At 37.4% G+C, this 27,397-nt stretch overlaps 1 protein-coding gene across 1 annotated transcript in view; it reads left to right on the top strand.

Annotated features, from left to right (window-relative positions):
• The window catches only part of LOC122747036 (ABI family member 3 binding protein), a 313,537-nt gene that overhangs the window by 240,353 nt on the left and 45,787 nt on the right, over positions 1 to 27,397 (top strand). Inside the window, 9 exon segments of the mRNA XM_043993253.1 lie at positions 344 to 384; positions 5,202 to 5,247; positions 5,807 to 5,857; positions 6,885 to 6,932; positions 7,458 to 7,538; positions 9,819 to 9,848; positions 9,851 to 9,892; positions 19,115 to 19,177; positions 21,252 to 21,314. Coding sequence (XP_043849188.1) covers positions 344 to 384; positions 5,202 to 5,247; positions 5,807 to 5,857; positions 6,885 to 6,932; positions 7,458 to 7,538; positions 9,819 to 9,848; positions 9,851 to 9,892; positions 19,115 to 19,177; positions 21,252 to 21,314 — 465 coding nt within the window.

The following is a 27,397-nucleotide window of genomic DNA, read 5'->3' as shown; positions in this document are numbered from 1 at the left end:
GCCAATCGGCCCAATAATTTAATTCAATTACTACAAACCTCTCATTTTTATTAGTATATTTTGGTCATTCTATTGCCCAATTTCTGTTTTCAAGTACACATGGCTAGGCAGTGCTTGTGTATTTTGTAAGTGCAGTGTTAAAAGGATATTTTATTCCAAATATTCATTGATGTATGGACCCTTATTTAAAATTATAATTGTATAAATTCATCATTTTAGTCACATTTTCTATAAAATGTGATTTAGATTAAATACCAAATAGTAATTCCATACATATAAGTCAAAAAGAAGTCTGAATTTTGGTTTCTATGTAATAAATGTGTTTGTTTTAATGCACTCCCAGAAGAAAATACAATTATAATCAAGCAACCAAAGACAACTACAGGTAATGCTATCTCCTTGCTTGTCCATTTTCCTCATCCCAAGACTGGGGTTAGGGCAAGGCAGTCCTCAATTTTAAGAACCTAGAATAGTCACATCATTTCTCCTCACAATTTTCATCGTTATTATTGTCTTCTAGGCATGATGTCATTTGATCCTGAGTTATCCACTTTCAACTGTTTTCCTAAAGTCCCCTAATGTTGTGTTATAAACCTCTCTTTCAGTGATAATTCTGGAGTCAAAATGCTCTCTCACACATTAGAACATAAAACAGATATGCTTAAGGGAATGTTTGAGTCAAAGCTCTCATTGCGCTCCTATAGAATGTCCACTTTAAATCTCTTCTATATTCCCAGAGAGGCAAGACATTCAACCAAAATTAATATCATATTTTTATTAAGTTAAATTGATTTGATTTTCTGTCACATGAACTTTCCAGTAAGATTCTAGTCTGCTTTAGATGACTATGCAAACTTTACCACATCTACCATATTTATGCCCCCAGGTAAAGGTTTTCCATTTCTTTCCACGTCAGTTTTGTGTCTGCACTAAAATAAATTTGTTAATAAGCTTGGGACATTTGGGGGGGGGAACTTTAACAACCAAAGGCCTTGTTTCAACTCTTTTAGCCAAAAAAAAAAAAAAAAACTAATGACTTGATATCTTCCCTTCCTCCACAACAGCAAATCAAAAAACTCAGATAAATTGATCATGAATTTTTTTTTGGGGGGGGAGGCAATTGGGGTTAAATGACTTGCCTAAGGTCACACAGCCAGTAAGTGTCTGAGGTCAGATTTGAACTCAGGTCCTCCTGACTCCAGGGCCAGTGCTCTATCCACTGTGCTACCTAGCTGCCCCTTTGATCATGAATTTTTAAACTGGTTCTCTGGTTCCTCTATAGCAAAAACTTTCTTTAAATTGTGCTTAATGTGACAGATTCTGCCAGTGTGTTTGCTGTTCCCTAAGACTAAATTATACATTTGGGATGTCACTTATTCAAAACCCTAGGTACCATTTAGCAAAATACTTTTTGCGAATGTTGATAGTACCTGGTAGTCTATTTCAGTGCCCAAGGAGCAGCTTTTCTCTATATGCAAGCAATGCAATTTTCCCCCAATTTTAATAATTTTTTAAAATAGATGAATGGCATTTTACCGTTATATTGTGGAGTACTTATCACTATATTATGGAGTGGCAGCATGGGTATAATGGATAGATAGCTGGCCTTAGAGTCAGGAATATATGAGGTTAAGTCCTAACAACAAAGTATACTAGCTATGTGACCCTGGGCAAGTCATTTGCCTGTCAATAACCCCAGGCAACTGCAAATTGTAGGGCCAATGTCAACATGTGACAAACAACAAGTATTTATTAAGTGCTTTCTATGTATCAGACATTGCTAAATTGGGAATACAAATACAAGTAGAAAGACAGTCCTTACCCTCAAGCAACTTACAAACTAATGGATACCAATATGTGTTGGTAGAGGAAGTACCTCACTGATAAGTCCAGTGTTGTTATTTTTAAGTTTGAGGTAACTCTTATATAGTTTCCACAATCTGCATCACAATAGACATCATTCCTCTATCATACACCAAAAATTAACTTTGCATTTTTGCCAATTAGAGACATTCTCCCCATTCCTTGGCATGGGTGTATAAAGAAATTATCATTTAAAGTTTGGCTTTTGATAATAACATCTTTATTTTCATATGTTTGATTCATCTATATGTTTATTACTTATGTCTGAAAAACAAGAATGACAGGTTTTCTTATGAAGAAATCAAAGTCTCAACTTACTTAAGTCCATTAGTTTTTAATGAAATAGGAAACCTGACTTCATCGAATGCCCCAGTCCCACCATCTTCTAAGTACCAGAAAGAAATGTTGCTTGTGATAGAAATTTGGATTTTTCTGAGTATGTGGAGAAAGGGAGATTTATGTCCTATTCCCATGGACATTTCCATTTCTGTACTATGTCTTTACTCATTTCATAGTAACAACTTATCTCAGTCTTTTAAATCAACAATTCCTGAAAAAGAAGTGAGGATGAGGGAAGGAGAGAGAGAAAAAATGAAACAAAGATGGAGAGAAAGAAGAGAAAGAGGGAGGGAGGGAGGGAGAGAGAGAGAGAGAGGGAGGGAGGGAGGGAAGGAGGGAGGGGGGGGGAGAATATGTCATTTGTAGCAGCAGAAAGTCAAACTCTTCCAGAGAGCCAAATACCATTTTAGAAAAAAAGCTAAGCAAAAAGTAACGTATTTACAGTATGGAGGATTTATTAGCAACAGATCTCTTTTCAGATTCTACTTTCCTTAATCCTAGCTTTTCTTTGTATAGTCTATTATTGTAACTAATCAGAATCATTATAAACTTTGTTGTTTAATTGTACTTGTTACATTTGCAGAGGTAAATCAAAATGCCTTCTCCTTCAAGTTGCAGATAAACAATAAATTAAACTTATAACTGGAAATTCTTCAGTTTTACCATTGTAATTCCCCATAAACTCCAGGATCCAAAAGTAAAATGTTTCTTAGTTGCCAGTGGATTTTCCACACTACTAATCTTCCTTAATCTTCATCCTCCTTATGATCTCCAGTAACTATATCCCTTAGTGCTTTCCCAGGCCAGAAGCTCTGCTCTGGCTTCACTGTACTCCCTTCCTAATTTTGACCCTATAATTATCCATCTCACTGTAATTCTCTCTTCTACTCAAATCCCTGACCCCCTTTCCTATTGCCACTAATATGCTTTCAAACTTCAACCATATACCATATCTCTTCTTACTTGTGCTGCTAAATAGAGCTGAAAGAAATAGTACATAACAGTTCTGAGTAGGTCCACCATCAAGCGGGATTATCTAATCTCAATGGGACCCTCACTGCAGCAAAGTGATCTTTTTAGCCTTCCCTAATTGTCCTTCATATTACATTCCCCAGAGTGGAACTTCCAACCCTTTTCTTCTCTCCTCAAACCTCACTTCCTTCTCAGCACAAAACCTCATTTCATACTTTACTGGAAAAAAAGAGAAATTATTCTCCAAAAATTCTCTCCTCCACTAATATAAATTTTACACATCATCAACATGAGCATTATTCTCCATCCTCTTGACCTTTGCTCAAGTCTCTGATAAATACCTTCTGGCCAAGGCCAACCCCTACACTTGTACCCTTGACTTCATGCTCTATCGCCTTCTCTGGTAGCTTGCCCCAACAATCATTCCCTCTTGTTCTCTAATTTTCCAACTCTCCCTTTTTACTGGCTCCTACACTGCTGCTTACAAATGTGTCCAAGTCTCACTTGTACTTGAAAACCCTCTCTGACCCTACCATACCCTCAGGCTATCCTATTATATCTCTTCATTCTTTTATAGTCAAACTACTAGAAAAAAGCTATGTGCATTCAGCATTTCTACTTGCCCTCTCTCACTTCTCATTCCCTTTTTAGTTTGGCTTCTGTCCTCATCACCCAACTGAAACTTCTCCCTCCAAGGATTATCAACCATCTCTAAATGGACAATTCTAATGGTCTTTTCTCCAGCCTCATAATTTTTGACCTCTCTACAGCATTTAACACTGTTGAGTCACTGCCTTCCTCCTGAATATTCTCTTTCTTGGATTTTCAGGACACTATTCTCTCCTAATTCCCCTTCCCTGACTCCAAATCTGGTGCCTTATCCACTAGGCCACATGATATTCAGAGGAGTGCTTAGCAGTGAAGTAGATGGTACTGAGTGGGAAACTAGCAGCTTCCCAAATGGTGCTGTATTTGTCTGAACAAATGGGAAGAGCCAGGGAGGAATGAAGGATAGTTGGGAAGATTGGTCTACAAGGCAGAGGAAGCCAGCCTAGGACTATGTGAGTAAATGGGCAGGCAAAGATCATGACTACTAAAGTGTTAGGACTGATGCAGCCCCATCACATACTCAGCCAGGCAACAGGGGTGATTCATACTATGACTTTTGTCCATTAAGCCAAATAACCAAGTGGGTTCTTTGGTGTTTTTCTATGCACCCATTGAGTTCCCTTTTGATTTTATTGCTCTTCACAATATATTCTTCCTTCTATAGCTATAAAAATTTCATGTAGCCCTTTTCTACATTCAAGTGCAAAATAGTATTGGGCTAAATAATGATGAAAAAATCCAACACCTCTCAAAAAGGACTTTTTTCAAACAAGCTCAAAGTTAATTCTATTCCAGCAGCATGGGGAGTCTTCAGTTAGCCGCCATATAGATTCTAGAATTCATAAGGTTTTTTTTCAGTTCAGTAGAAAGGAATAGGACAAGAGAAGAACCAAAAAGGAGAGCAAAGATAAAGAAATCGCCCTTAGGCTAAAGTTGGCTAGAATTGCATGACCAATTTGTCACACCAATAAATGACAATAACATTTGTCAGGCAACTAAATCTGCCACACTACTTCGTTTTCCTTACCAGAACATCTTCCTATTTTGCTTTATTATCTTATCTTGTGTTGTAAACCTCCTCCGATGCTATGAGGGCTCAGGGAGAGAAAATTCCAAGTCAGTAGCTGATATTGCCTTGTGTAAATCTTTTACTGACTAGCCTTGATATTTCTCGCAGTAGAAAAATGAGATAGTAACATCCCAGTCTCCTTGCTTAAGGCAAGGACCATATTATTTTTTTTCATCTCCAGTGCCTAGCACAGTGTCTTGCATGTGGTCAGCATTTTTGTTATTAATGTTTTATTTTTCTGCTATGAAAATTATTTTATGTGTGAAATACAAAATAAGAATTAGGGAGCAGCTTGTTAAAATGGCATGTAAACTGACCTTTCTTATCTTTGTTTTGTTTACCCTGTACCGTTCCAACAACCATCACACTGAGAACAGCAACACCAACAATGATAGGTACCAATTCACAAGGGGATGATATGTTTGCTTTCTACATCTCATTGTTGTTAAAGTGCTTGTCTTCTGTCACTGGCTTTTATTATTCAGATTTACTTTATCTAACCTCTTCTTGTAGGCAGTCAACAAATCTGCCACCCTTAATTAGTTTTCCTTACCAGACTCTCTTTCATTTTACTTTCCCATCTGGTATCATAGATATCTTCCATTACTATACTTGGAAGATAGGCATGTGTGGTAAGAAAGTGTTACACTTCAGACTATCTGCCATGAAAAAAACTCAAAGGAAATCTGTCCTCTTTTAATTATGTTTAGCCATTTCCCTCTCTCTTTTCCTGACAGTTTCAAAAATGTGATTTCCCTTATTTTGGTCTGACTAGCTCAAAACCCTTTCCAAGGCTATGCATTTTTTCCATTTTAAAAAATTTTTTCATGGGCTTCATTTTTCCCCATAACTAACAAAAGATTATTCATTCCATCATTCATACTTGAGGGATTTCATGTCCCTCTTTGGTTCGATACCAGGTGTGATGCCTATAACCTGGGCTCTTTCTTTCAGCTCCCAGAGACGTACATAAACCAGACCCAGATGTCTCTCAGACCAAACCTGGTAAATGCATTATTTTGTTTTTCAAGATAGTGAGATGGCTCTTGCAAAATTATTCTTTGAGATGAATACAGATGTTTTTTGTTATCATTGAAGATAATGTTAAGAAAAGTTTTCATAAACTATAAATGTGTGTGTGTTTTAAGATTAAATCACTGAGTCAAATCCGGCCTCAGACACATAACACTTACTAGCTGTGTGACCCTGGACAAGTCACTTAACCCCAATTGCCTCACTAAAAAAAAAAAAAAAAAGATTAAATCACACTGCTATTCTTTTTGGAAGATATTCCCCCATTATACATGGATAATGTGGATGAAAGCAAGCAAACAAGCCAAAAACCCACCCTTTTACACTATTTTCTTTATATCCAAATGACTTTTTGAAAATTTGATTTTTTAAAAATAAACAAGCATTTATTTTCTTTCCCTATTCATTCCTCTCTCCACCCTCCCCGCCCCCCCCCCAAAAAAGATAGAGAAAGCCTCTGTAACAGATATCCATAGTAGAGCCAAATGAATTCCTACATTGGCCAGGTCTAAAACACTGTCTCATTTTGCATCTTACACTCATTGCTTTCTGTCAGGAAGTGGACAACAGGCTTCCTCATCTTTTATAGTTGATCATTGCCTTGATCAGAGTACTGAACCACTTTTCAAGAGAGGGCATGTGCTAAAAAAAATCAAAAATAATTACAGATTAAGTTCTCAAATACCTTCAAACTGATGGCATATTGATCCGATGAAGTTACACTTGTGAGTCTACCCTTAGGGTAGAAAGCTGAGCATTCACCAATATATCCCATCATGACAGATTGAGAACTTATGATTCCATACTAACCTGAGTTACCTGAACAATACCCCTTAAGAGAGTTTCCTTAAGTTACCAATTCTAAAAAATTTCTCAGGATAAAGAAACTGTAAATGTTACATAATATTTGGCCATGTCTAGAAATGAAGAAATTTGTGATTACCGGGTAGTGATTCTCACAAATGTTTGTGTCTCTGTATTTGTTTTGCTTTTGACATAGTCCTGGAACCTGTTACATTTAGAATTGAACCCTCAAAGCCAACAATGGGTAATGTTCGTTCTCCCTGTTGAAAATTCTAATTTTCTGTTTTTCTCTTTGCTGCAAGTCCTCCTTGGAATGGTCATCTATGTCACCATTATTTCATATTCTATTCCATCCCATTCTGCTTTCATTTTATTTTTGCTAGGATTCTTTGTCCCTTTGGCATGGAAGACATTGAGCCACTGCATATTATTGTTTCAAAACAAGAAAAAAACGATTTTCACTTGCAATGCAGCAATAGTCTTGTCTTGCTCTGAACTGTGACTATGGAAGATCTATTATTGGATCCACTAGCATTCTCAATTCTTGCTAAATCATAAGCTGCATGTTCCAAAAAATTCATATTTTAAAATTCATTTTCATGTTCTAAAATTCATTTTCTTGAAAATTCATTTCATTACTTTTTTTCCTCCATTTTTCATCTAAAGGTCATCATTTTCTGTTTCAGTCCATGGTATGCTGTGTGTACATTTAACTGGTGGTGTAGATATTATGTCTCATTAGCTTACAACTTTGCACTTTTTTTTCCAGCTCCTACGGGGACAAAGAGCAGTCCCTTTAAGCCTAAGATTTCACCAAGCCCAAGTCAAGATGTACTACAAACTACGACTGGTAAATTCTTGCTTTGATATTTTTGTTGAATTATGAGTCTCTTAACAACTACACTATAGTAGCCATATGAAACTAATTTCAAATAATCTTGAATAGCTTTCTTTAAATAACAGAAAATTGCCCTTTTTCCAATCTGAAAAAACAGCTAGGATTTCTATTTAATTTAGATAGGAACCTGTTTTTTATTTCTCTCACTTCCCAGTTTTATGTGAAGTCTTGGGGGCAGAGGAACAATATATAAAATGAGAGATCATGAAACTTTCAAACAATTTTGTTTTAAAAACAGTATCTTTCTAATAGTCTAAAGAAAAAAACCAATGGGGCTCATTTTGGTAGAATGACACCAGAAATTATTAGAATGTATATTAATCCAAAGTGAGTGGATCATTGCAGGTGGATAGAAGGCCAACCTTGAAGTCATGGACATCTCTGGGTCAAGTTTCTGACTATATATGTGTGTATATCTATGAATATGCACCTAATATATACACATACATCAAGCCATCTCTGAAGTTTTAGTTGCTTGTATTATAATCCATTCATTATGAAAATGTTTTTATAGAATTTAAGTGTTTCCCTTTGTATCACTTGACCAAAGGACACAGTTTAAGCAGTGGCCATGACTTGCTTTTCCTTTCCAGATTTCTGGTGACATTACCTCACTGGAGTACCTCCCAACATTGTTTCCCCAAGTTTAAGGTGCCATTTTTAATGAAAGATGCTTACTTTCGGGCTAGTTGGAGATTTCTTTTCTAGTTACATTGTACCTATTGTCTTTTCAAAACTAGAAAATTATTTCACTGTTAGGAAGTCAACAAATATTTATGAAGAACCTACTTTGAACCATGCATGAGGAAAGGAAAATAGATGAAGAAATAAATGAAACTATTGTTTTCCTGGCAAAGTTCATATTGAAGAATTCCCAAGTTATTTTAAATGCAAAGACTTGAAATGCTGAGTAGGATTGAATGAGAAGGAATATTAGGACTCTCTAGGAATAAAAAGTTTGACAGAATGTGGCATCTAAGGAATCTGAATTAGCAAAAATGATAATTTGTCTAGCAAGACTTAAAATTAGCATTAAGACCAGACTTGAATACTTATGATTTTGTTGTGATTATCCAGTCATAATATGTATCACAAACACACACACTCATGCACATATACACACACCCCCATACCCACCTGCCTTACTTTATCTTTTTGTTTTTTTTGTTTTTGTTTGTTTTTTCTTACTTTCTTGCATGCCCCTTTAAATTAAATCATTGGTTCGTATGAAAGATTTGGTTCCATCATGAATCTCTCTGCTGAGATTAAGTAATTGGCAACATTAAAAAAAAGTTCTTTCCCTCAAGAAAAGATAAATTTTCAGTGTGGAAATAAAAACTAAAGATATAAAAATAATTTTGGTAGAGGCCAGCAACTTCAATGCATTTTCAATTATTATAATACCAAAAAAAGTAATACCTTCCCCACCCACCTCAAGCCAGGAAATCTTATTGTTCAGTCTCTTTTTCAGTCATGTCCAACTCTTCATGACCCCATTTGGGGTTTTTTCATGGCAAAGATACTGTAGTGCTTCTGCCATCTTCCTTCTCCAGCTCATTTTACAGATGAAAAACTAGACAAACAGAGCGTATGTGACTTGCCCAGGTTCCAAGCTGGTAAGTGTCTGAGGCCAAATTTTGAACTCAGGATGATGGGTCTTCCTGACTCCAGGCCAGTCCTCTATCCATTGTGCCCACCTGAGGTGGGATGGCATCCTTGATGCTACATTCTGTCAAATTTGTAAAGTGCTTAGCACAGTGCCTGGCACATAGTAGGCACTCTTTAAATGTTTGCTCCCTTCACACCTATGTTCATCAGCATTTCAAGCCTTGCATTGAAAACAGCTTGGGAATTCTTCAATACGATCTTTGCCAGGGAAATCATAGTTTCATTTATTTTGTTTTGATTATTTTCCTCATGCCATGGCTTGACGTAGGTGCTTAGTAAATATTTGTTGATTCCTTGCAGTGAAAATCATTTTTCTGTTTGGAAAAGAGAATAGATAGATATAACTAGAGTAATGAGGAATTTATTACTCTGCCAATATAGAAGCTAAAAATTCCTATTTTATATATCCATTTTCTACAGTCTACTTTGTTGCACATGCAAAGAAATATTTAGTGTCGACTCTATTAAGGAAACAGTTTTATTAACTAGATAAATCGGTGCTATTCTCTTAATTTTCTCTTTAGACCTCCTAAATGGATTCCTTTTTCCCCCCTTTCAGCCCAGAAACAAGTCAATCCACCCAGGAATCAGTCACCACAAGACTCCTCAAAAACCTAAGCGAACAAAGACTACTCAGGGTAATACAGTGTTTTTTTTCATCAGTGGATAGTCATTTTTTCCATTTTATCAAGGAAGAAATTCCTGCTGAAGAATAAGATCTCCATTATTATGGACAATTATTTTCTTTTTCTATTCACCGCTACAGATCTGCAACCAAATCTAAATGTTTGCCTTTAAATTTAACAAGATGTGTAATTAAGCTGTGTTTAATTTAATTCTGTTTCTGCACGTTGACTGCTTCTTGAACGTGAGGAACTATGAAAATGAGGTTTCCTCTTCATTATTTTTTCTCTCAGGTGCTTCATTTTCTGTCTAATTTTTCCCCCATTTGTCCAACAGAAAGAATTTCTGCCTTTGTCTCTTGGTCTGTTTATCTCTCTACTTCCCCTTCTCTCTTCCTCACCAGCTACTCCATTTCTCTAGTAGAACAGGAATATTCTAGAGATCACTTACTCCGACTCTACCTATTTGACAAATGAGAAAACTGAGTCTCAAAGAGCTAAAGTGATTCACCTAAGGTCATATGGGTAAAGAAAGAGCTGAAATAATACACAGGTCTCCTTAATCTCAGTCTGCGTTCTCTCCTGTCTGTCTCATCTCTGATGTGCTCTTCTAGTCCACTATGATTGATATTTTTTTACATAGTTTTCAATTTGCAATTAAAAGTCAGCTGGGGGTGGGGCCGCTAGGTGGCCACAGTGGATTAAAGCACCAGCCCTGGATTCAGGAGGACCTGATTTCAAATCCAGCCTCAGGACAACTTGGACACTTACTAGCTGTGTGACCTGGGCAAGTCACTTAACCCCCATTGCCCCAGAAAACAAACAAACAAACAACAACAACAACAAAAAGTCAGCTAGTCTAACCATTTCCAGAAGCAGTGTGGTGTAGTAGATAGAGATACTATCTCAAAGCCAGAAAGACCCAGATTAAAATTCTGCTTCCAACACATAGGCTGACTCTATGGGTATGTGAGTCTGGGCAAATCACTTAATTTCTCAGTACTCTAGGCTAGCAGTGTTATACTCACATTTCAATGGAGGCTATTTATCTATACATAGGGGCAGTTAGGTGGCACAGTGGATAGACTGCTGACTCTGGAATCATAAAGTTTTATCTTCCTGAGTTCAAATCTGGCCTCAGACACTTACTAAACTGTGTGACCCTGAGCAAGTCACTTAACCCTGTTTGCCTCGGTTTCCTCAGCTATAAAATGATTTAGAGAAGGAAATGGCAAACTATTCCATTACCTTTGCCAGGAAAATCCCAAATGGGGTCATGAAGAGTCAGACATGACTGAAACAACAACAAAATTTATACATAATGATCCCTTCTTTTTGTTGCTTTTGAGGCAAACATGGTTAATTTGCTTAGGCTCTGGGCAAGCTGGTAAGTGTCCGAGGCAGGATTTGAACTCAGGAGGATGAGTCTTTTCACCTCCAGGCTCAGTACTCTATCTATTGTGCCTCCTACTACACATAAGGATTATGTTCTAGGCAACTTGATAATATTATAGATTGCAGAGAAGGTGCCAGCCTGCTGCCATAGAGAATTTCCTTACCTAGGAATTCCCTGGAGTAATGAAATCACAAGTCCCATTCCTATCCTCTGTTTATGGAGCATGTTTCTATACAACCAACACCACACTAGATGAAAGAATAATGGGGACAAAAGGAGCCTATTCACAATGAGCTTAGACCTGGTAGCAAAAGATCTACACATGCCAGACTTAGGTATAACCTTGTAAGAGAGCATGAGGTAAATGTCCACATAGTGGCACAAAGTGGCAAGAAGGAGAGAAGTCAAAGTGGACAGAGAGTGAGAGAAATATTTTCAGAGAACACAAGACTCAAATGTAGCTTTAAATGATATTTTTAGATCAGAAGGGAGGAGACCAGACATCCTCAAGCAAGGGTTAAGTGTACATGTAAACGCAATGTGAGGAAGTATCATAGTATATATATTGACTTTGAGGATACCAGCCTACATGGAATGAAGTATTTGTGCCAAGGAGCACTTGAACATTAGGTTAGATGAGTAACGATCATGGGATTTAGCACTGGAAAGTACCTTTAAGATCATCTTATCAAACTCCTTCCATTTTACAGATGAGAAAACTGAAGCTCAAAGAGTTGAAGTCATTTGTTCAAGGTTATATCAATAGCAACTAGAAGAATTGGAATTCTCACTCAGTTCACTTATCTTAAATCCAGAATTCTTTCCAATAACGCCATAGAGCAAGTTTATGTGAAAGGAAAACCTAGAATTCCAAAATAATTAGATTTGGAGTTCTCTAAAGGAAAGGATGAAGAGAGAGAGAGAGAGAGAGAGAGAGAGAGAGAGAACTGTAGGAATAGAAAAACAAGCATACAGCAGTGCAACAGAAGCTTTTCAGAAGCATGGAAATGGCCAAGAGTGGAAAGTGCCAAAGAAACGGCAAAAAATTTAAGTCTTAAACACCAGCAATAAAATATTCTTTCTGTCTTTCAAGGAAACAATTCAGTAGGGAGTGGAAATGAAAGGCATATAGCAGGAGGGTAAGAGGTAAGATTTTATTGAAGTGTGGAGATAGATTTGAAGTAAGGGTTTTTTCCCTTGACTTTCTAGTTTCTATTCCTGGAAAATGCTAATATCTAAATCCTTCCATTTCTAGGATCATATAGATTCATATCTCTCTCTCTTTCTCTCTCTCTCTCTCTCTCTCCTCCCCTCCCTCTCTCTCTCCCCTCTTCCCCATTTCATCCCCTTCTCCTCCTCTTTCTCCACCCCTCATTTCTTCTCTTCTGCCCTGGCTATCACATCCCCCTCCAAAAGTTACTTTGATCTTTTCTATAATGTACAGGTTTATCATTTGCTAAAATAGATTCCCTCCAATAAGTGAGTAAAATTTCTTAAGTATCTCCAATGTTCCAGAAACCATGCAAGGATATGGGGCTACAAAGACATTTTAAAAAAATCAAATCATCTCGCATTCAAGAAATTTATCTTTATATCAAATTGGGGTACTACATGTGGTATATCATAATACATACACAAATCTAACATGTATACACATGTAGAAAAACAAATATACATGGAATAATCAATAACTTAAGGTAAATAATGACAAATTCAAGTAGTTAAATTCAAGATCTTTAGTAAGGAAGGGCACCTACAGTTGGGATCAGGAAGAATTCATAGAAAAAATGGTGCTCAAACCGAATCTTGAAGAAATGAGAGATTTGGACTGAGGTGGAGATGAAGAGGGAATGTATTCTAGGTATACAGAATGGCTAATGCAAAGGTGGAGGAGCTAGAATCTGGAATACTGTGTCTGGGGAGAGAAAGCCAGTCTGGCTAGGTTGTAGAGTGTGGGAAGAGGACTAACTGTAGAATGAGCCTGGAAGGTTAAAATAGGGTGAGGTTCGAAAAAGCTTTAAAAGAAGAGATATGTTTTATCTTGAGTGTTACAGGAGTTTAAGCATAAGGGAATGATATAACTCATATATCTACTTAAGGAAAATAATTTTAGCAGCTGTATGGAGTGGAATATGGAGAAATGAGTCAGGGAGACCAATTAGGGTTCCATTGCAGTTGTTCCAGGCAAGAGGTGTAAGGACCAGAATTAAGGTGGTGTTGTGTGGAGGAAGGAACAGATACAAAGATGTAGAAGTGGAGCCAAAGTGAGGGTGAGGAAAAGTTGAGGATGATATCATGTCTATGAACATGGGACACTGGCAGAATGTAGTTGTCCTTAAAAGAAGAAACAAGTAATGACAGAGAAGTGGGTTGGGGTAAAGACAATGAATGTGTCTTGTACACAAGATGGGATTACTCTGGTACATCCATTTTGAAATTTCCTATAGGGAGTGGGTAAAGTTAAGAGATCAGGATAGACACTGGGTGGAAATATATAGATCTGGGATTCATTACATACAGAAAGTAATTAAGTCCATGGGAGCAAAAGAGGTCACTGAGAAAGCACAGCAGTGAGAATAGCGCAAGAACGGAGCCTTTGCACTGTACCCACAGGGAGTAATATTGATTATGATTCAGCAGAGAAGATGGAGACATCAAAAGGAAGAAGAAAAACCAGGAGAGGGTAGTGATCCTGAAAACCCAGAGAAGAACAGTTATCAGGCGCAGCACAGGGTCAAACCGCTACCAAATGACTACACAGCGGCCCTCAAGAAAAGACTGTAAGACTTGGCAATTAAGAGCTTTCTAACTTCAGAGAAGGCAATTTCCCTCTCAGGATTCCATTTGAGCCTACATAAGTGAAAAGAAAGTCTCAAACTTTTCGAAGAACAGGACAATAGAACAGGGAGGGACAGAAGTCTTTAAAAACATATCATTTGCCTCCTGTTGGCGGTGGGGGAGGGGCGAAAACATGCGTGGCATTCCCCAGCTACATATTTATAGACAAGCATAATTATGTTTTCTATTAGAATATTCACATAAATATCTGACACTTCCCTTAAATAGTGTCAAACTTACTATCATCAATACAAAGGTCAAAGTAATGATTCAGAATTCCAAACCTTTGAGAATCTCTATAACACAAAAATGGAAAGGAAAAAAATAACTAACGTTACTACTGAATAAAATGAGTCGCATTGGTCAGTCATAGTTGAATAAACACTTCTTTTCCCCAAAATCTCCTGTTTCACTTTGATCTATAAGATTGAGAATATCGTATCATTTTGGGAAACTTGTTTGAAGGTGTTACCTTCATAAGCAAAATATCAGTTATTGCTTCCCTTTAGTCATGCTCATTGAGCTTTTAGCCCCTTCTCCCTGCCCTTTTTTTTTTTTTTGCCTTAATTGTCTCATAGCAGGATTGAAGTATGTGGGCCGAAACACAGTGTGTTTGTTTTTTTTTAAGTGAGGCAATTGGGGCCAAGTGACTTGTCCAGGGTCACACAGCTAGTAAGTGTTAAGTGTCTGAGGCCGGATCCAAACTCAGGTACCCCTGAATCCAGGGCCGGTGCTCCTATCCACTGTGCCACCTAGCTGCCCCCAACCAGTGTGTTTTCTATAAAGAATTCAGCAAATATATCCACAGGTTTTTTTCCACTTTTAATACTAGGTTTAAAAAATATGTTTCCCTAACTTAAATCCAAAACATAAAGACATCAAATATAATATCATGTTTTTAAGTCCTTTTCATATGAAAGTTTTATATTTTTAGTTCAGTCCCAATTGTAATGCTAGCAGGACACAGTTCATTTACAGTTTTAACTATTGTACTTACAGTGAGGAAATATTATCAACTCAGCAGAGTTCTCTAAACTGAGGAAACCCCCTAGAGAGCACAGACACATGCAATATACATGTATTAGACAAGGAAGAATAAAAATAATTGAACTCAATTTCTGGTTCATGATAAATCTGGAATCATCAGTTCTTCCAATGAAACAACTCCCTATTTTGACAAGTACTTTTTTGGGAAAAACTAAAGTGGGTAGGCCTGGAGTGAGGAAGATTCATATTCCTGAGTTCAAACTCTGGCCTCAAATACTGACTAGCTATGTGACCCTGGGCAAGTCACTTAACCCTGTTTGCCTCAGTTTCCTCATCTGTAAGATGAGCTGGAGAAAAAAATGGCAAACCTCTCCAGTATCAATAACAAAAAATGGGGAAAGTATATGCCTCATTTATTGGGAATGGTTGTAAACAAGTCCTGATTACATTATGTAATACAACACTAGTATTGTGAACAATGAATGGGAGAATAGAAATACAGAGCCGCATGGGGAAAATGGAGATCAACATGATACATGATAAAGTAAGCTGAAACAGGAGCTTATCTCTCTCTCAGCTTATTTCTTCATCTTTAAATGAAGGGAAATAGATTCAATGACCTCCTTAAATCCTTTCTGGTTCTAAATGTATAAATGCTACCCAACTGAACTGCTATGAAATTATAATGATTTGGTTACCAAAATTAAAGGATATAAGATGTCCCCTTCCCTTCTTTATATGCAAAGGTAGAGGACTGGGCTGTGGAGACTATAGATGTCAGACTTTTTTCAATGAGTTGGTCAGTTTAGTGGAAACTGTTGGGGTTTTCTTTGTTTTAAAAGGTGGCAATTTCAGAGGTATAAGGCAAGAAGCACATTGGGAAATGTAGGCAATATTAAAAACAAAAGTAGTTAAAAGGTTGAAAAAAGAAAATCCAATTTGCAATGATAGAAGTTCTCTACCTGGAGCTTCCTACACTAATGAAATCTTAGATCCAGGCCAAAAATATAAAGGTAGTATCAGTTAACCATAATTTAATCAGTTGCATAGGTTCTTTCCAGTATTTTTGTATTGTGAATAAAACAGCTATGAATATTTTTGTACTTTTATGTTCATTTTTATAAAAAAAATAGCATATGTCCTAAAATTTAAGATAATACCTTAGCTAATGGGATCATTTTCCTAAAAAAACATAAGATTGGTTTTGACCTCCAAATTTTGTGTTTGCATTAAGAGTAGCTGAAGTAAAAACCAGTGAAATCATCATGGAGCATTTTATGCCATGTACCAATGGAGGTGTCTGTGTTTGTGTGTGTGTGTATGTGTGTGTGTGTGTGTGTGTATGTAAAATAAATACTTCCATTCATTTCTAACATTCATTTGGGAAGGCCCAAGCTAAGTCTATAGAGACTTTCAGTAAGACTGGTTATTTTGGATCAAAATGTGGCAAAATTCTTATATCAAAATCTTTACATTGGAAGCTTTATGACATGGGTCACAGTATATTCTATTTCAGAGGTTCTATTTATGTGTGTGTTTGACACATCTACTGCTGATTTATGAGTACATATAAATAACCACCTTAGAGTATGTGAATAAGATCATCCCAATGATACAAGTTGATTATATGGTTTGCAAGAAAAATTCTTTCCAGTCTTAGATAACCATTTGTCCATAAGGTTGATGGTAGGAGGCAGCACTGAGTGTAGTGGGGAAAAAAGCTCTTGGTTTGGAATCAGGGGACTTGGGCTCTAGTCCTAGTTCTGTAGCCAACTAGCTATGTGTCCTTGGGCAAGTCAACTAAAAAGGTTGGACAAGATGGTCTCCAAAATCCTTTCTGGCTCTATCATTCTCTGATTCTAGTTTAAACCAAGGGAAAAAAGCAATAGGAAGGAATTCACAATGTCAAGTCAACTGCTAAAATTGTTCCAGGAAGAAAAACAGAATTTAGAATACATTTATACAGAAGTAATATATTTTTTAGGTTCTGGGCTACTTTGGATTGATTGTCCCCTTGCAAAAGTAGGTACCTTAATACACGCTGAATGGAATCAGATTGATTTAAAAAAAAAAACATACAACATGATGTTGAAAACAGATAGAGGCTGGACTCATAAAATGAGATCTCTTTGAAAACAAAATAATGCCAATGTGAAGCCACAGTCAGATGTTATAGAAGTTATAGATGAGATAAAATTTTCCACCTTATATTCAAACTAATACAGCAACTTATTTTTCCCAATGGAGATCAAGTGAGAGAAAACAGGGCCAATTGGAGGCAGAAGTGTGAAATAACCAAACGTTTTCAAAAATGACTTCAGTTTTTCTCTTTTCTCACCCTTTCATCATCTCACTGGCTCCCCTCCTATCTATGTCCCCAGTACTAGGATATAACTATAGTCTTCATCCTACTTTCCCTTACCAATTTGTGCCTCATAGGAGGAGGATGTTTTGGTTTGGCTTGTCTTTTTCCATCACTCCTGAAACAAGCCTATCCTCTGGCCCAACCCAGAAAGAGAATGTATTTTTCCAAATATTAGAACTTAGCAGAAACCCCAAAGTTCCTATTCTCAAACCTTCATTTAAGTAGATCCCAGTTTCATGTTTTAATTTCAGGTAACACATTACAATGTGCTTTCTATGTTCAAAGAAGAAAGCTTTCTTTTAAAATTCATCGCAGTATCATTATTCCAGCAAGAGCAACTTAGAGTCATGAGCAAAAAAGTTATTTTCCAAAAATAGCTGTTCACTTACTCAAAAGATAACCTAGTATAAGGCATATAGGCTTGTTTTTAATCTCCTCCTCCTCCTTCTTCTTCTTTGCTTATTTAAAAGTTATCAACCCCGTTCATCTAATTCTTCAGCAATATATACAAAGAACATCCTGGAGCTAAAAATTCACTTTTTCTTCATTCTAGAAACAACCTATGCCCAATATATTTCTCTAATTCCAGCAAACATCCCTGGACATACTATTAGCTGAGACCACATGTTCTAATGAATCTCAACTTGACTACCTAAAAATCCTTTCTCTGTTTTCTATGAAGGGCATTCTTTCCATGACTCTTGTTCAGAATATTGAAGGAATAGAAGAAATATTTGGTTTTATGTCAGTCAGCATCAGGATTACTTGGATTGTTTTGGAGTTTGAGGTGTTCTGTTTTGGGGGTTGTTTTGCCTTTTGTTTTTTGGCAAAGAATTTCACTAACTGAATCTCAATCCCTTGCATCCGTTATAGAAATAGCTTACCTCACTCTTCTGGTTGTTAAGAGCCAATGTTAAAAATTTTTTTTTCTTATCAACATTAGCATATTTGTATCTGTAATTCATGTGCTTTAATGGGAAAGAGGGAAGGAAGGAAGGAAGGAAGGAAGGAAGGAAGGAAGGAAGGAAGGAAGGAAGGAAGGAAGGAAGGAAGGAAGGAAGGAAGGAAGGAAGGAAGGAAGGAAGGAAGGAAGGAAGGAAGGAAGGAAGAAGAGAGAGAGGGAAGGAGGAGGAGGAGGAAAGAGAGAGTGAGAGAGCAAGAACAAGAGGGAGAGAGAGAATCTAAATTATTGAAAACACAGAAAAGAAAACAAACCCTGGATACCAAAGTCCTTGGCACTGTTAAATGGTTTAACATTAAAATTTGATATGGTATTATTGGTGAAAATAACATCAAAGAAGATATATGATCATCTGCTTGGCTACTGCACCCTAAGGATCACGGGAACTTTCCATCTGATTTGCAACCTATACATGCTGTCTCCCCATAGTTGAATATAAACTACTTGAAACACGAGCTGATTTTTATATTTGTATCCCCAGCATATAGCACAGTGTTTGACATGTACCAAGTGTATAATAAATGCTTTTTCATGCATTCATAGATATAGTGTGGAAGTCATTGGGAAGAGAGCCCTCATTGTGTTTCCACATAGCATTCCCATGGATTGACTCCCTTTGAACTTACTCTCTTCACTTTGGCTTACATTACAGACTTAACTATTAAACTTGAAATGTGTTCTCTGTTTCAGCACCAAATAAAGTATACACTACTACAATAAAGAGGAAACCTATTAAGCCACCTGTCAGACCTGGTAAATTGTGATTGTTTTTAATCTCAAAATCTCTCTCTCTCTCTCTTTCTCCCTCCCTCCACTCACCCCTTCTCTGTTTTTCACCTCCTCTATTTTTCCCCTTCTCCTTTCTCTCTTTTCCATAACATGAATGCTTTTTTAAAAAATTTATTTAAAGCTTTAAGTTCCAAATTCTATCCCTCTTTCCCTCCCCTTCCCTCCTCCCAGAGACAGCAAGCAATCAGATATGTGCAAATATTTTCATATCAATAATTTTATTTAAGAAAATAAATAAAAGAACACATGAAAGTGAAAAGTAGCATGATTCAATTTATATTCAATCAATGCCAGTTCTTTCTCTGGAAGCAGAGAGTATGCTTCATCATTAGTCCTTTGGGATTGTCTTGGATCATTGTATTGCTGAGAATAGCTAAGTTTTTCACAGTTTTTCATCAAGCATTACTGCTATCACTGTGCACAACATTCTCCTGGTTCTGTTCATTTCACTATGCATCAGTTTATGCAAGTCTTTCCAGGTTTTTCTGCATAACATAAATGGTTGAATGCTATTGTCAAAAGCAATACATATAATCCAACTCCTTTACAAATAGGCAAACTGAGGCCCTGAGCAGTGAAATGACTGGTCCCCGGTTGCATGTCATTAGTGGCAGGAGTGGGGCTAGAAGCCAGGTCTTTCCTGATTCTCAGGCCAATGCTTATTCCATTCTATGATGCTGCTGCTCCTGGTGTCTTTATCTCATGGTTGAGCTAGGTTTTCTAATTGCTTTTTTCCACACAAAGGTCACCAATGAACCCCTTCTATTTTACCTTTAGAATAACTTTAAATACAGTCTCGTGTGTATGGCAGTAGTTACACTACTCCAAGCATGCTTAGTTTTGTGTAATAAAAACAGTTAATAGTTTTTACTTTAAAATCGCTTCATAGGGGTGATATCTGTAGAGCATTTATTTTTTGTTTATCCTTGGTTTTTATGGGGCAGGCACGGTGGGGTAGCTTATGTCTGGGGCTGGATTTGGGCTCAGGTCTAGGGCTGGTGTTTTGTTCACTGTGTCACCTAGCCAACCCATGATAACATCTTTAAAATAAAGTTAAGGGGTAAGAAGAATGCACTGGAAGAAAGGGAAAGGGAGAGGTGGAAAGTGGTAAAGTAGCTCACAGAAAAAAGAAAAAGCTGTATGGACGTGGAGGGGAAGATGGGGAAGGAGCAGGGGAGTGAGTGAGCCTTACTATCATCAGAATTGGCTCAAAGAGGGAATAACATACACACTCAAGTGGATATGGTAATCTATTTTTCCCTGAGGGAAAAACAGGGAGGGGAAGGGGATGAAGGGGGGGAGAGGCAAAGGAGATTGGGGGACGGGGACAGTAAAAAGCAAAATACTTGCAAGGAAGGATAGGGTGAAAGAAGATAGAAAATAGAGTAAATATCAAGGAGAGGAACTAGGATGGAGGGTAATACAGTTAGCAACAGTAACTGCTGAAAGAAATGATGAACAGGATGCTATCAGAAGGACATATGAAAACAGAAAGAAACTGATGAAATCAATACAGACTTGAAGTATAATTTTATTTGTTAGTTCCTCTTTCTACAGTTATCTTTGTCTTTTTCTCTCACAACCTGACTAATGTGAAAATGTTTTGCATGACTGTATATGTATGACTCATATTGAATTGCTTGATTTCTTGAGGAGGGTTGAGGAGGAAGGAGGAAGAAAATTTGGAACACAAAGTTTTTAAAAACCAGTGTGAAAAAAATGGGGTTTTTACATGTAACTTGGGGAAAATCTAAATAAAAAATCAAAAAACAATTTTTAATTGCTTCATAGTGACAAACATCAGAACATACAGTGCTCGCACTGCACTAAAACTTTTGGGACATCCCAGGAGAGAGCTCCAAACTTCATTTTTAAAAGTATCACAGCTTTTGAATATATTTTTCTATTGACTTCTTTTCCCTTCCCTTCTAAATAAGCACTTCTCTAAAAATAAATTTCCGATATCTCTTTTTATTTCTTTGTCTGTTAAATAGTTCTAAGAAATTTAAAAAATTTTTAATTTCCACTTTCTTTACAGCCAAAAATAGGACAATTACAGGAGGTGGTCGGCCCAACCCAACGGAATTTTACAAGAAGGAAGGTAATGATCAAAATGATGCTTTCTTTTAATACTTTAGAAACTAGAGAATCATTGTCCAGTCTGAAACAACTCTACTGAATTTTCACATATGATATATACATATACATATATATGTATGTATATGTGTGTATATATATTTATATATATATATGCTTTATGCAAGGTGGAATCCTAGAATCTGCTATTATTTGTATGATTGGAATTAAAAACTGAAACTAATCAGAGACAGAACTTTAAGAAATCACAGAAATGGAACTTGAAACTTTTTGAAATAAATACAATATGGTAGATCTCCAATTCATTCTCAAATTAATAAATTATTAGATCAAATAAACAAGAGCATTTCCCCTAATGTTGAAGCATTTTAGATAAATGATTTCAACATAGGAAATATAACAAATGGCTTTGTTTCGAAGTATTGAGGCATCCTATTAGTCTTGATAATAAGAACAACAACAAAAAAACCCAACTCTTTTATTTCCATTCTATAATTCAAAAGTGACTGTAAAATTCTTTCTAAAATCATGCATGTATTCAGTCACTCAACAAGCATTTATTAAGTGCTTACTATGTGCCAGACACTGTGCTAAGTTCTGGACATATAAATGCAAGAATAAAGAAAGTCTCTATCATGAAAAGACTAACATTCTCATGGAGGAAAAACAAACACAAAAAAGGAATTTGAAAGAAGGGTGAGAATATGAAGGTATTTGGCTCCACAGGGGCATGATAGAGGAAGTCCAGAGTACATTCTAGAAAGGAATTAGACACAAGCTATTCTGGGTACCCTCCTTAATGGAAGCTTTTGGACAGAGCCATTTAATCAGAGGGAGAGGCAGCAGGAAGGCACTTCCAACCTGTGAATTCCAAGACTTGAGTGAGGCTTCACGATGAAAATTTGTCATGGTAGATGAAGTTCACTGTGCAGCCTGGAGAGGAATATTAACTCTCTGGAAGGTGTGTGTGCATGCATACATACACATACACACATGTATTTACGTATGTGTACCTGCATGTGGTCTATGTATATTTTGTATAGATTTACATGTGTCTGTATATTCACATACACATATTGTGCCCATATTGTATATGTCATTATGCATTTTACAATATACTATATATTACTCAGAGATATTACTACCAATTTCTCATTTCTAATAGAGTGGTATTTTTGCCCATTCTAGTAAAATGCTATGACCCTTTAGGTTGTATAACTAAAATGATCCCCCATTAGGTAACACAGACAACCAGATCATGCGAATGTCACTGCCAATAGCTCTGGAATTATTCTGTTAATGATGACTAGACTCCCAGCTATCACAATCATCAGGGTGGCTAGAGTATTTTGTTACCTGATGCACTGACTTTCCAGTGAATGGATGAACAAAGTATTAAGTCCTTACTCTGCTCAAAACAGTGTGATAAGTGCTAGTGATACTAATAAAAAAGCAGGATGCAGGAGCAGCTAGGTAGCACAGTAGATAGAGTGCCAGCACTGGATTCAGGAGGACCTGAGTTCAAATACAGCCTCAGACACTTGACAGGTGTGACCCTGGCCAAATCACGTAACTCTCATTGCCCTGGGGGTGGGGGTGGGGGCAACAACAACAGCAAAAAAAAAACATGTGTTGGGGCAGCTAGGTGGCGCAGTGGATAGAGCACCCGCCCTGGAGTCAGGAGTACCTGGGTTCAAATCCGGCCTCAGACACTTAACACTTACTAGCTGTGTGACCCATGGCAAGTCACTTAACCCCAATTGCCTCACACACACACACACACACACACACACAAAAAAAAAAAAAAGAAGGATGCACTTTTCTTTCTCAAGGAGCTCACATCTAAATGGGGGAGACAACACATTGGGAAGGTTCCAGGTGCAAGTCAGATGGAAAGGTCCCATAGTCCTTAAAGTGCAATGGCAAAGCAGATGGTTAATACTTCTTCATTGACATAATTTCCACCCATAAAATCCTACCACTTTCTTTAAAGTGAGGGAAGGAGGGAAGGAGGGAAAGGAGGAAGGAGGAAGGGGAATGGAGGGAAGGAGGAAAGAAGGAAAGAAGGGAGGGAGGGGGGGAGAAAAGCATGGGAGAGGAGGGAGGGAAAGGAGAAAAGAAGGGAGGGAGGGAGTAGAAGGAGGGAGAGAGAAAGGAAGGATAGATGGAAGGATAGATGAAAGGATAGAAGGGCTTTCCTTCACCCTGGTCCTATTCAATACTGATTAGCATTTCAGAGGGAAAAGGTGGGGTGGGCAAATGACATGAGCTATCAATGTATTTGAATAACTTGAGTATATTATCTGGGGTGAAATATAAAGGTGGTGCTTTTTTGGCAACCTACTTTCACTCCCCCATTCTTCAGGGAGCAGTGATTCCAGAATTTCCTTCCCCTTCACACTCCCAATGATGTTGCCAAAAGGTAGGCAGGTGAGAACTCAGGATTGATAGCAGAGAGTTATTTTATTTCTGCCTCTAACCCTATTAGAAAAGAAAAATCCACGAAGTCCAAAAAACAATGTGTTGTTATATTTTTCCTATTTAAAAAAAATCATAGGGGCAGTTAGGTGGTGGAGTAGATAAAGCACTGGCTCTGGATTCAGGAGGATCTGAGTTCAAATCCAGCCTCAGACACTTGACACTGACTAGCTGTGTGACCCCTGGGCAAGTCACTTAACCCTCATTGCCCCACCCAAAAAAACAGCAACAAAAAACTGTAGATCCTTGATGTGTGGTACAATCTACCCCATTAGGTACTAAGGTTACAAGGTATAAAGAAATAATCATCAGTTACTACCTTCTAGGTAGAAGAATTTTTCTAAGGCTTCCTTAGGCAAAGGAAACTTGGAGGATGTTTTATGTTGTTTAAGAAACTGATGTAAAAGTAAACATATCTTTGGATTAGATCCCGATTCATAACTTTAGGGAGTCCAACCTATATTAATTATTGTTCCTTCATGGCTACTCTCTAAACACCATTCTAGGATACAGGTATCTGCAAAAATCTATTTCTCCATAAGCCAATGAGGGGGGTCTTATCTGACCTTGATCCTAGGTGTCTATGTTGTGACACCTGTATTTTATATTGTGTAGTTTTCTTGTCTTAAAGAAAGCCCACCCCTGGTACTTTTCTGTTGCCATATGAAATAACTTTGATATTTTTTCCAATTATGGCTCTTTCCCCATGTCCCCTGACTTAGCTGAATTTTTATCTCCCTTCTTCCTTATGGTATTGATCCACCCAGGTCATTTATTTATTTTTATTTTTATTTTTTTGTGAGGCAATTGGGGTGAAGTGACTTGCCCAGAGTCACACAGCTAGTAAGTGTTAAGTGTCTGAGGCTGGATTTGAACTCAGGTCCTCCTGAATCCAGGGCCGGTGCTCTATCCACTGGGCCACCTAGCTGCCCCCCACCCAGGTCATTTAAATATGAATCAGTGGTTAAGAAGTAGGACTTAGGTTTTAGTCTTAGTTCTGCCTCTGTGACTTTGGACAAATCATTTTATTTTCTGGGCCTCGGTTTCCCCACCTGTAAAATGAAAGGATTGGGCTTGATGTTCTCTAAAGTACTTTTTCCAATGATAATGATTTATGGTTCCTCATTTCTCATCTAGGACTCTTGTAATCAGCTTCTAACTAATTTCCCTAATCCTGTCTCTGGTGCTTCTCTGTAAATTCATCCTTCATACATTTGCCAAAAACAGTCTTTCTAATACCTACATATGGCAGTGGGTATTATAAATCACTGTAATACCCCTGGCACTCCTATAGAAAAAGACCTTGTGTTTCCCTATTGCTTATGGGGGAAAAAATAAATGAACTCCTTGACTAGTGTTCTAAATTTTCTATAACCTGGCTTCAATCTACCTTATTAGTAAAGTCTCCTGGGTTTCTCCCTTAGAGGCTCAATTGCACCTGCTAAATGAAACTGCACACTCTTCTCCAATCCTTCTTTTTCCTTTTCCATATCCATGCCTTTCAGCTGCTGAACATGCTATGTGACCACTCTACCTGAACATAACCTTGCCCCCATCTCTTTCCTTTGTCCTCTTTTCTTTCTTTCAAGACTCCTCTCAGGTAGGACTTCCTCGGTGTGAAGCCTTTATTAAATTCTCAGTGGCAAAAGTGAACCCTCCCTTCTTCACTTACTGTATTCAACCTCTCATATAGTGAAGGAATGGCTGTGGACTCTCTCCTTTTTGGTTCGGCATTTTCTTTTCCTACAAGTTCAGGGTTTGTAGTAGCAGAGGTCACCATGGGTCACTAGGAAGTGCTGTTGCTGCATTTTCTCATCCTCCAGTACATGGAAGAAGTCACAACTTACCTGTGTGAGGTACTCACTTTTTGGTTCTCTCCTAGGAAAAGGAAAAGTTGCCTCAATTTTTTTAGGTATAGACCAGTCCTTGTGGCAGGTAGGTGTCACAGTGGATAGAGCATTGGCCCTAAAGTTGGGAGGACCTGAGTTTAAATCTGACCTCAGACATTTACTAGCTGTGTAGCCCTGGGCAAGTCACTTAACTCCAATTGCCTTAAAACATGTGAGGCCATGCCTGGTCCTGATAATATATCTTGCCACTGAGCTCAGATGGCTCTGGAAGAGAGATTGGGGCTGGTGACTTTGCACAGCTCTTCCTCACTTAAATTCAATTCATTGCAAGTCATGACATCTGTCATGGTCCTCTTTGAGAACAAAGGACAAACAAGAAGAAGAAAAAGAAGACCAATCACTTGGCTTCCAGAGGTACACGTTGGGAGTTTGATAAGTGCCAACAGACACTGAACTCACATACCCAACTACTGTTGTGTGTCTATTATATAATACAGTTCCCCATACATAGTTAGTCCTTAATAAGCACTTAGTGAATTAAATCCAAAAGGACTCAAGAAAGTAGTCACCTATCAACCTACTCTTATTGGCCTTTTACAATTATTTTGAAAGACTTTGGAATAAGTGACAATTATAAGCCAAGTACTATATTATGCATGGCTACTGGTGAAATAATAAATTTCCATAAATTCCAGAATCAAAAGGCTTAACAACTGGGAACATTATCCATTATCATATTGCCAAAAAAAACCACCTTCTATGAGGTAGCCATTTTATCATCTTACATTCTTATTTATTTTAAAAAATCATTACTCCTACACCTTAATTATATGTGAAATTGTTCAGTCTTAAATGGCATCTGAGTCTAGAGCCTGAACATGTAGACATTAAATGCAACTCAAGCACGTGGATTTTGTTTCTCACCCTTTACCTCCTGCAAGATTCAATTAGATTCCAAAAACATTAATGAAATATCTATCGATGAATAAAGCATTGTCACTATTTCTAGGGGAGACATTATGTTTGGATCAAGCAAAACCTCTGTCTTTGTGGACCTTATGGTCTAATAGGACTGAAAATACTTTACAAAGATGGAAATTTAGTCAGGGAAATTTTTTCAATGATTTCCTCTTTCAAGCATGCCACAGATGTGCAGAGTCTTGACTGTGTGTTCCAAAGTTTTAGGACCAATTTTTAGTGAAAAAAATGCCTTCAGCAAGACCACAGGCTCTGGACCAGACAGTCTCTCAGATTTTCTCTCTGAACTCTTCCAACTGCCTTGTAAACACAACTATTTCTGAGTCAAAGAGCTATTGAGTCTTTTCTGTATCAATTTGACACTCACACTTTTAACTGGTATGGTCACGGACTGAATTTACAGCCCACATCCACATGGTGTTCTAATAAGAGAACCAGGTTTCAATACTCTCATGCCAATGCATTTGGCTACCACAGAGCAAAGATGCCAAGGTGAGGAATGTATCTTTCTCCCCTGATCAGTACCACCCTGGACAATGGCTAGATCTTACAGTGTTTTGGCCAATCTCATGATTGGCTTTTGCGCTGGCTATTTGTTTAACTTCTGGTAGCAATGGAAGAGAGATCAGTTCCTTTATGAACACTGTTCCTTTTTTGATTGCAGAGATTATCTTCTTAGAAAATTAATTTCTAGTCTAAATATGTCCATAGAACCATAAATCTAGGACTGATAGGCCACCTTATTCAAGCACCTCTTCCCCCCAAAAAATATGTATTTTGT

This window comes from Dromiciops gliroides, chromosome 3 (genome assembly GCF_019393635.1).
Source record: "Dromiciops gliroides isolate mDroGli1 chromosome 3, mDroGli1.pri, whole genome shotgun sequence".
NCBI lineage: Eukaryota > Metazoa > Chordata > Mammalia > Microbiotheria > Microbiotheriidae > Dromiciops > Dromiciops gliroides.
The sequence above is the reverse complement of the archived record's forward strand: the minus strand, read 5'-3'. Positions and strand labels throughout refer to the sequence as shown.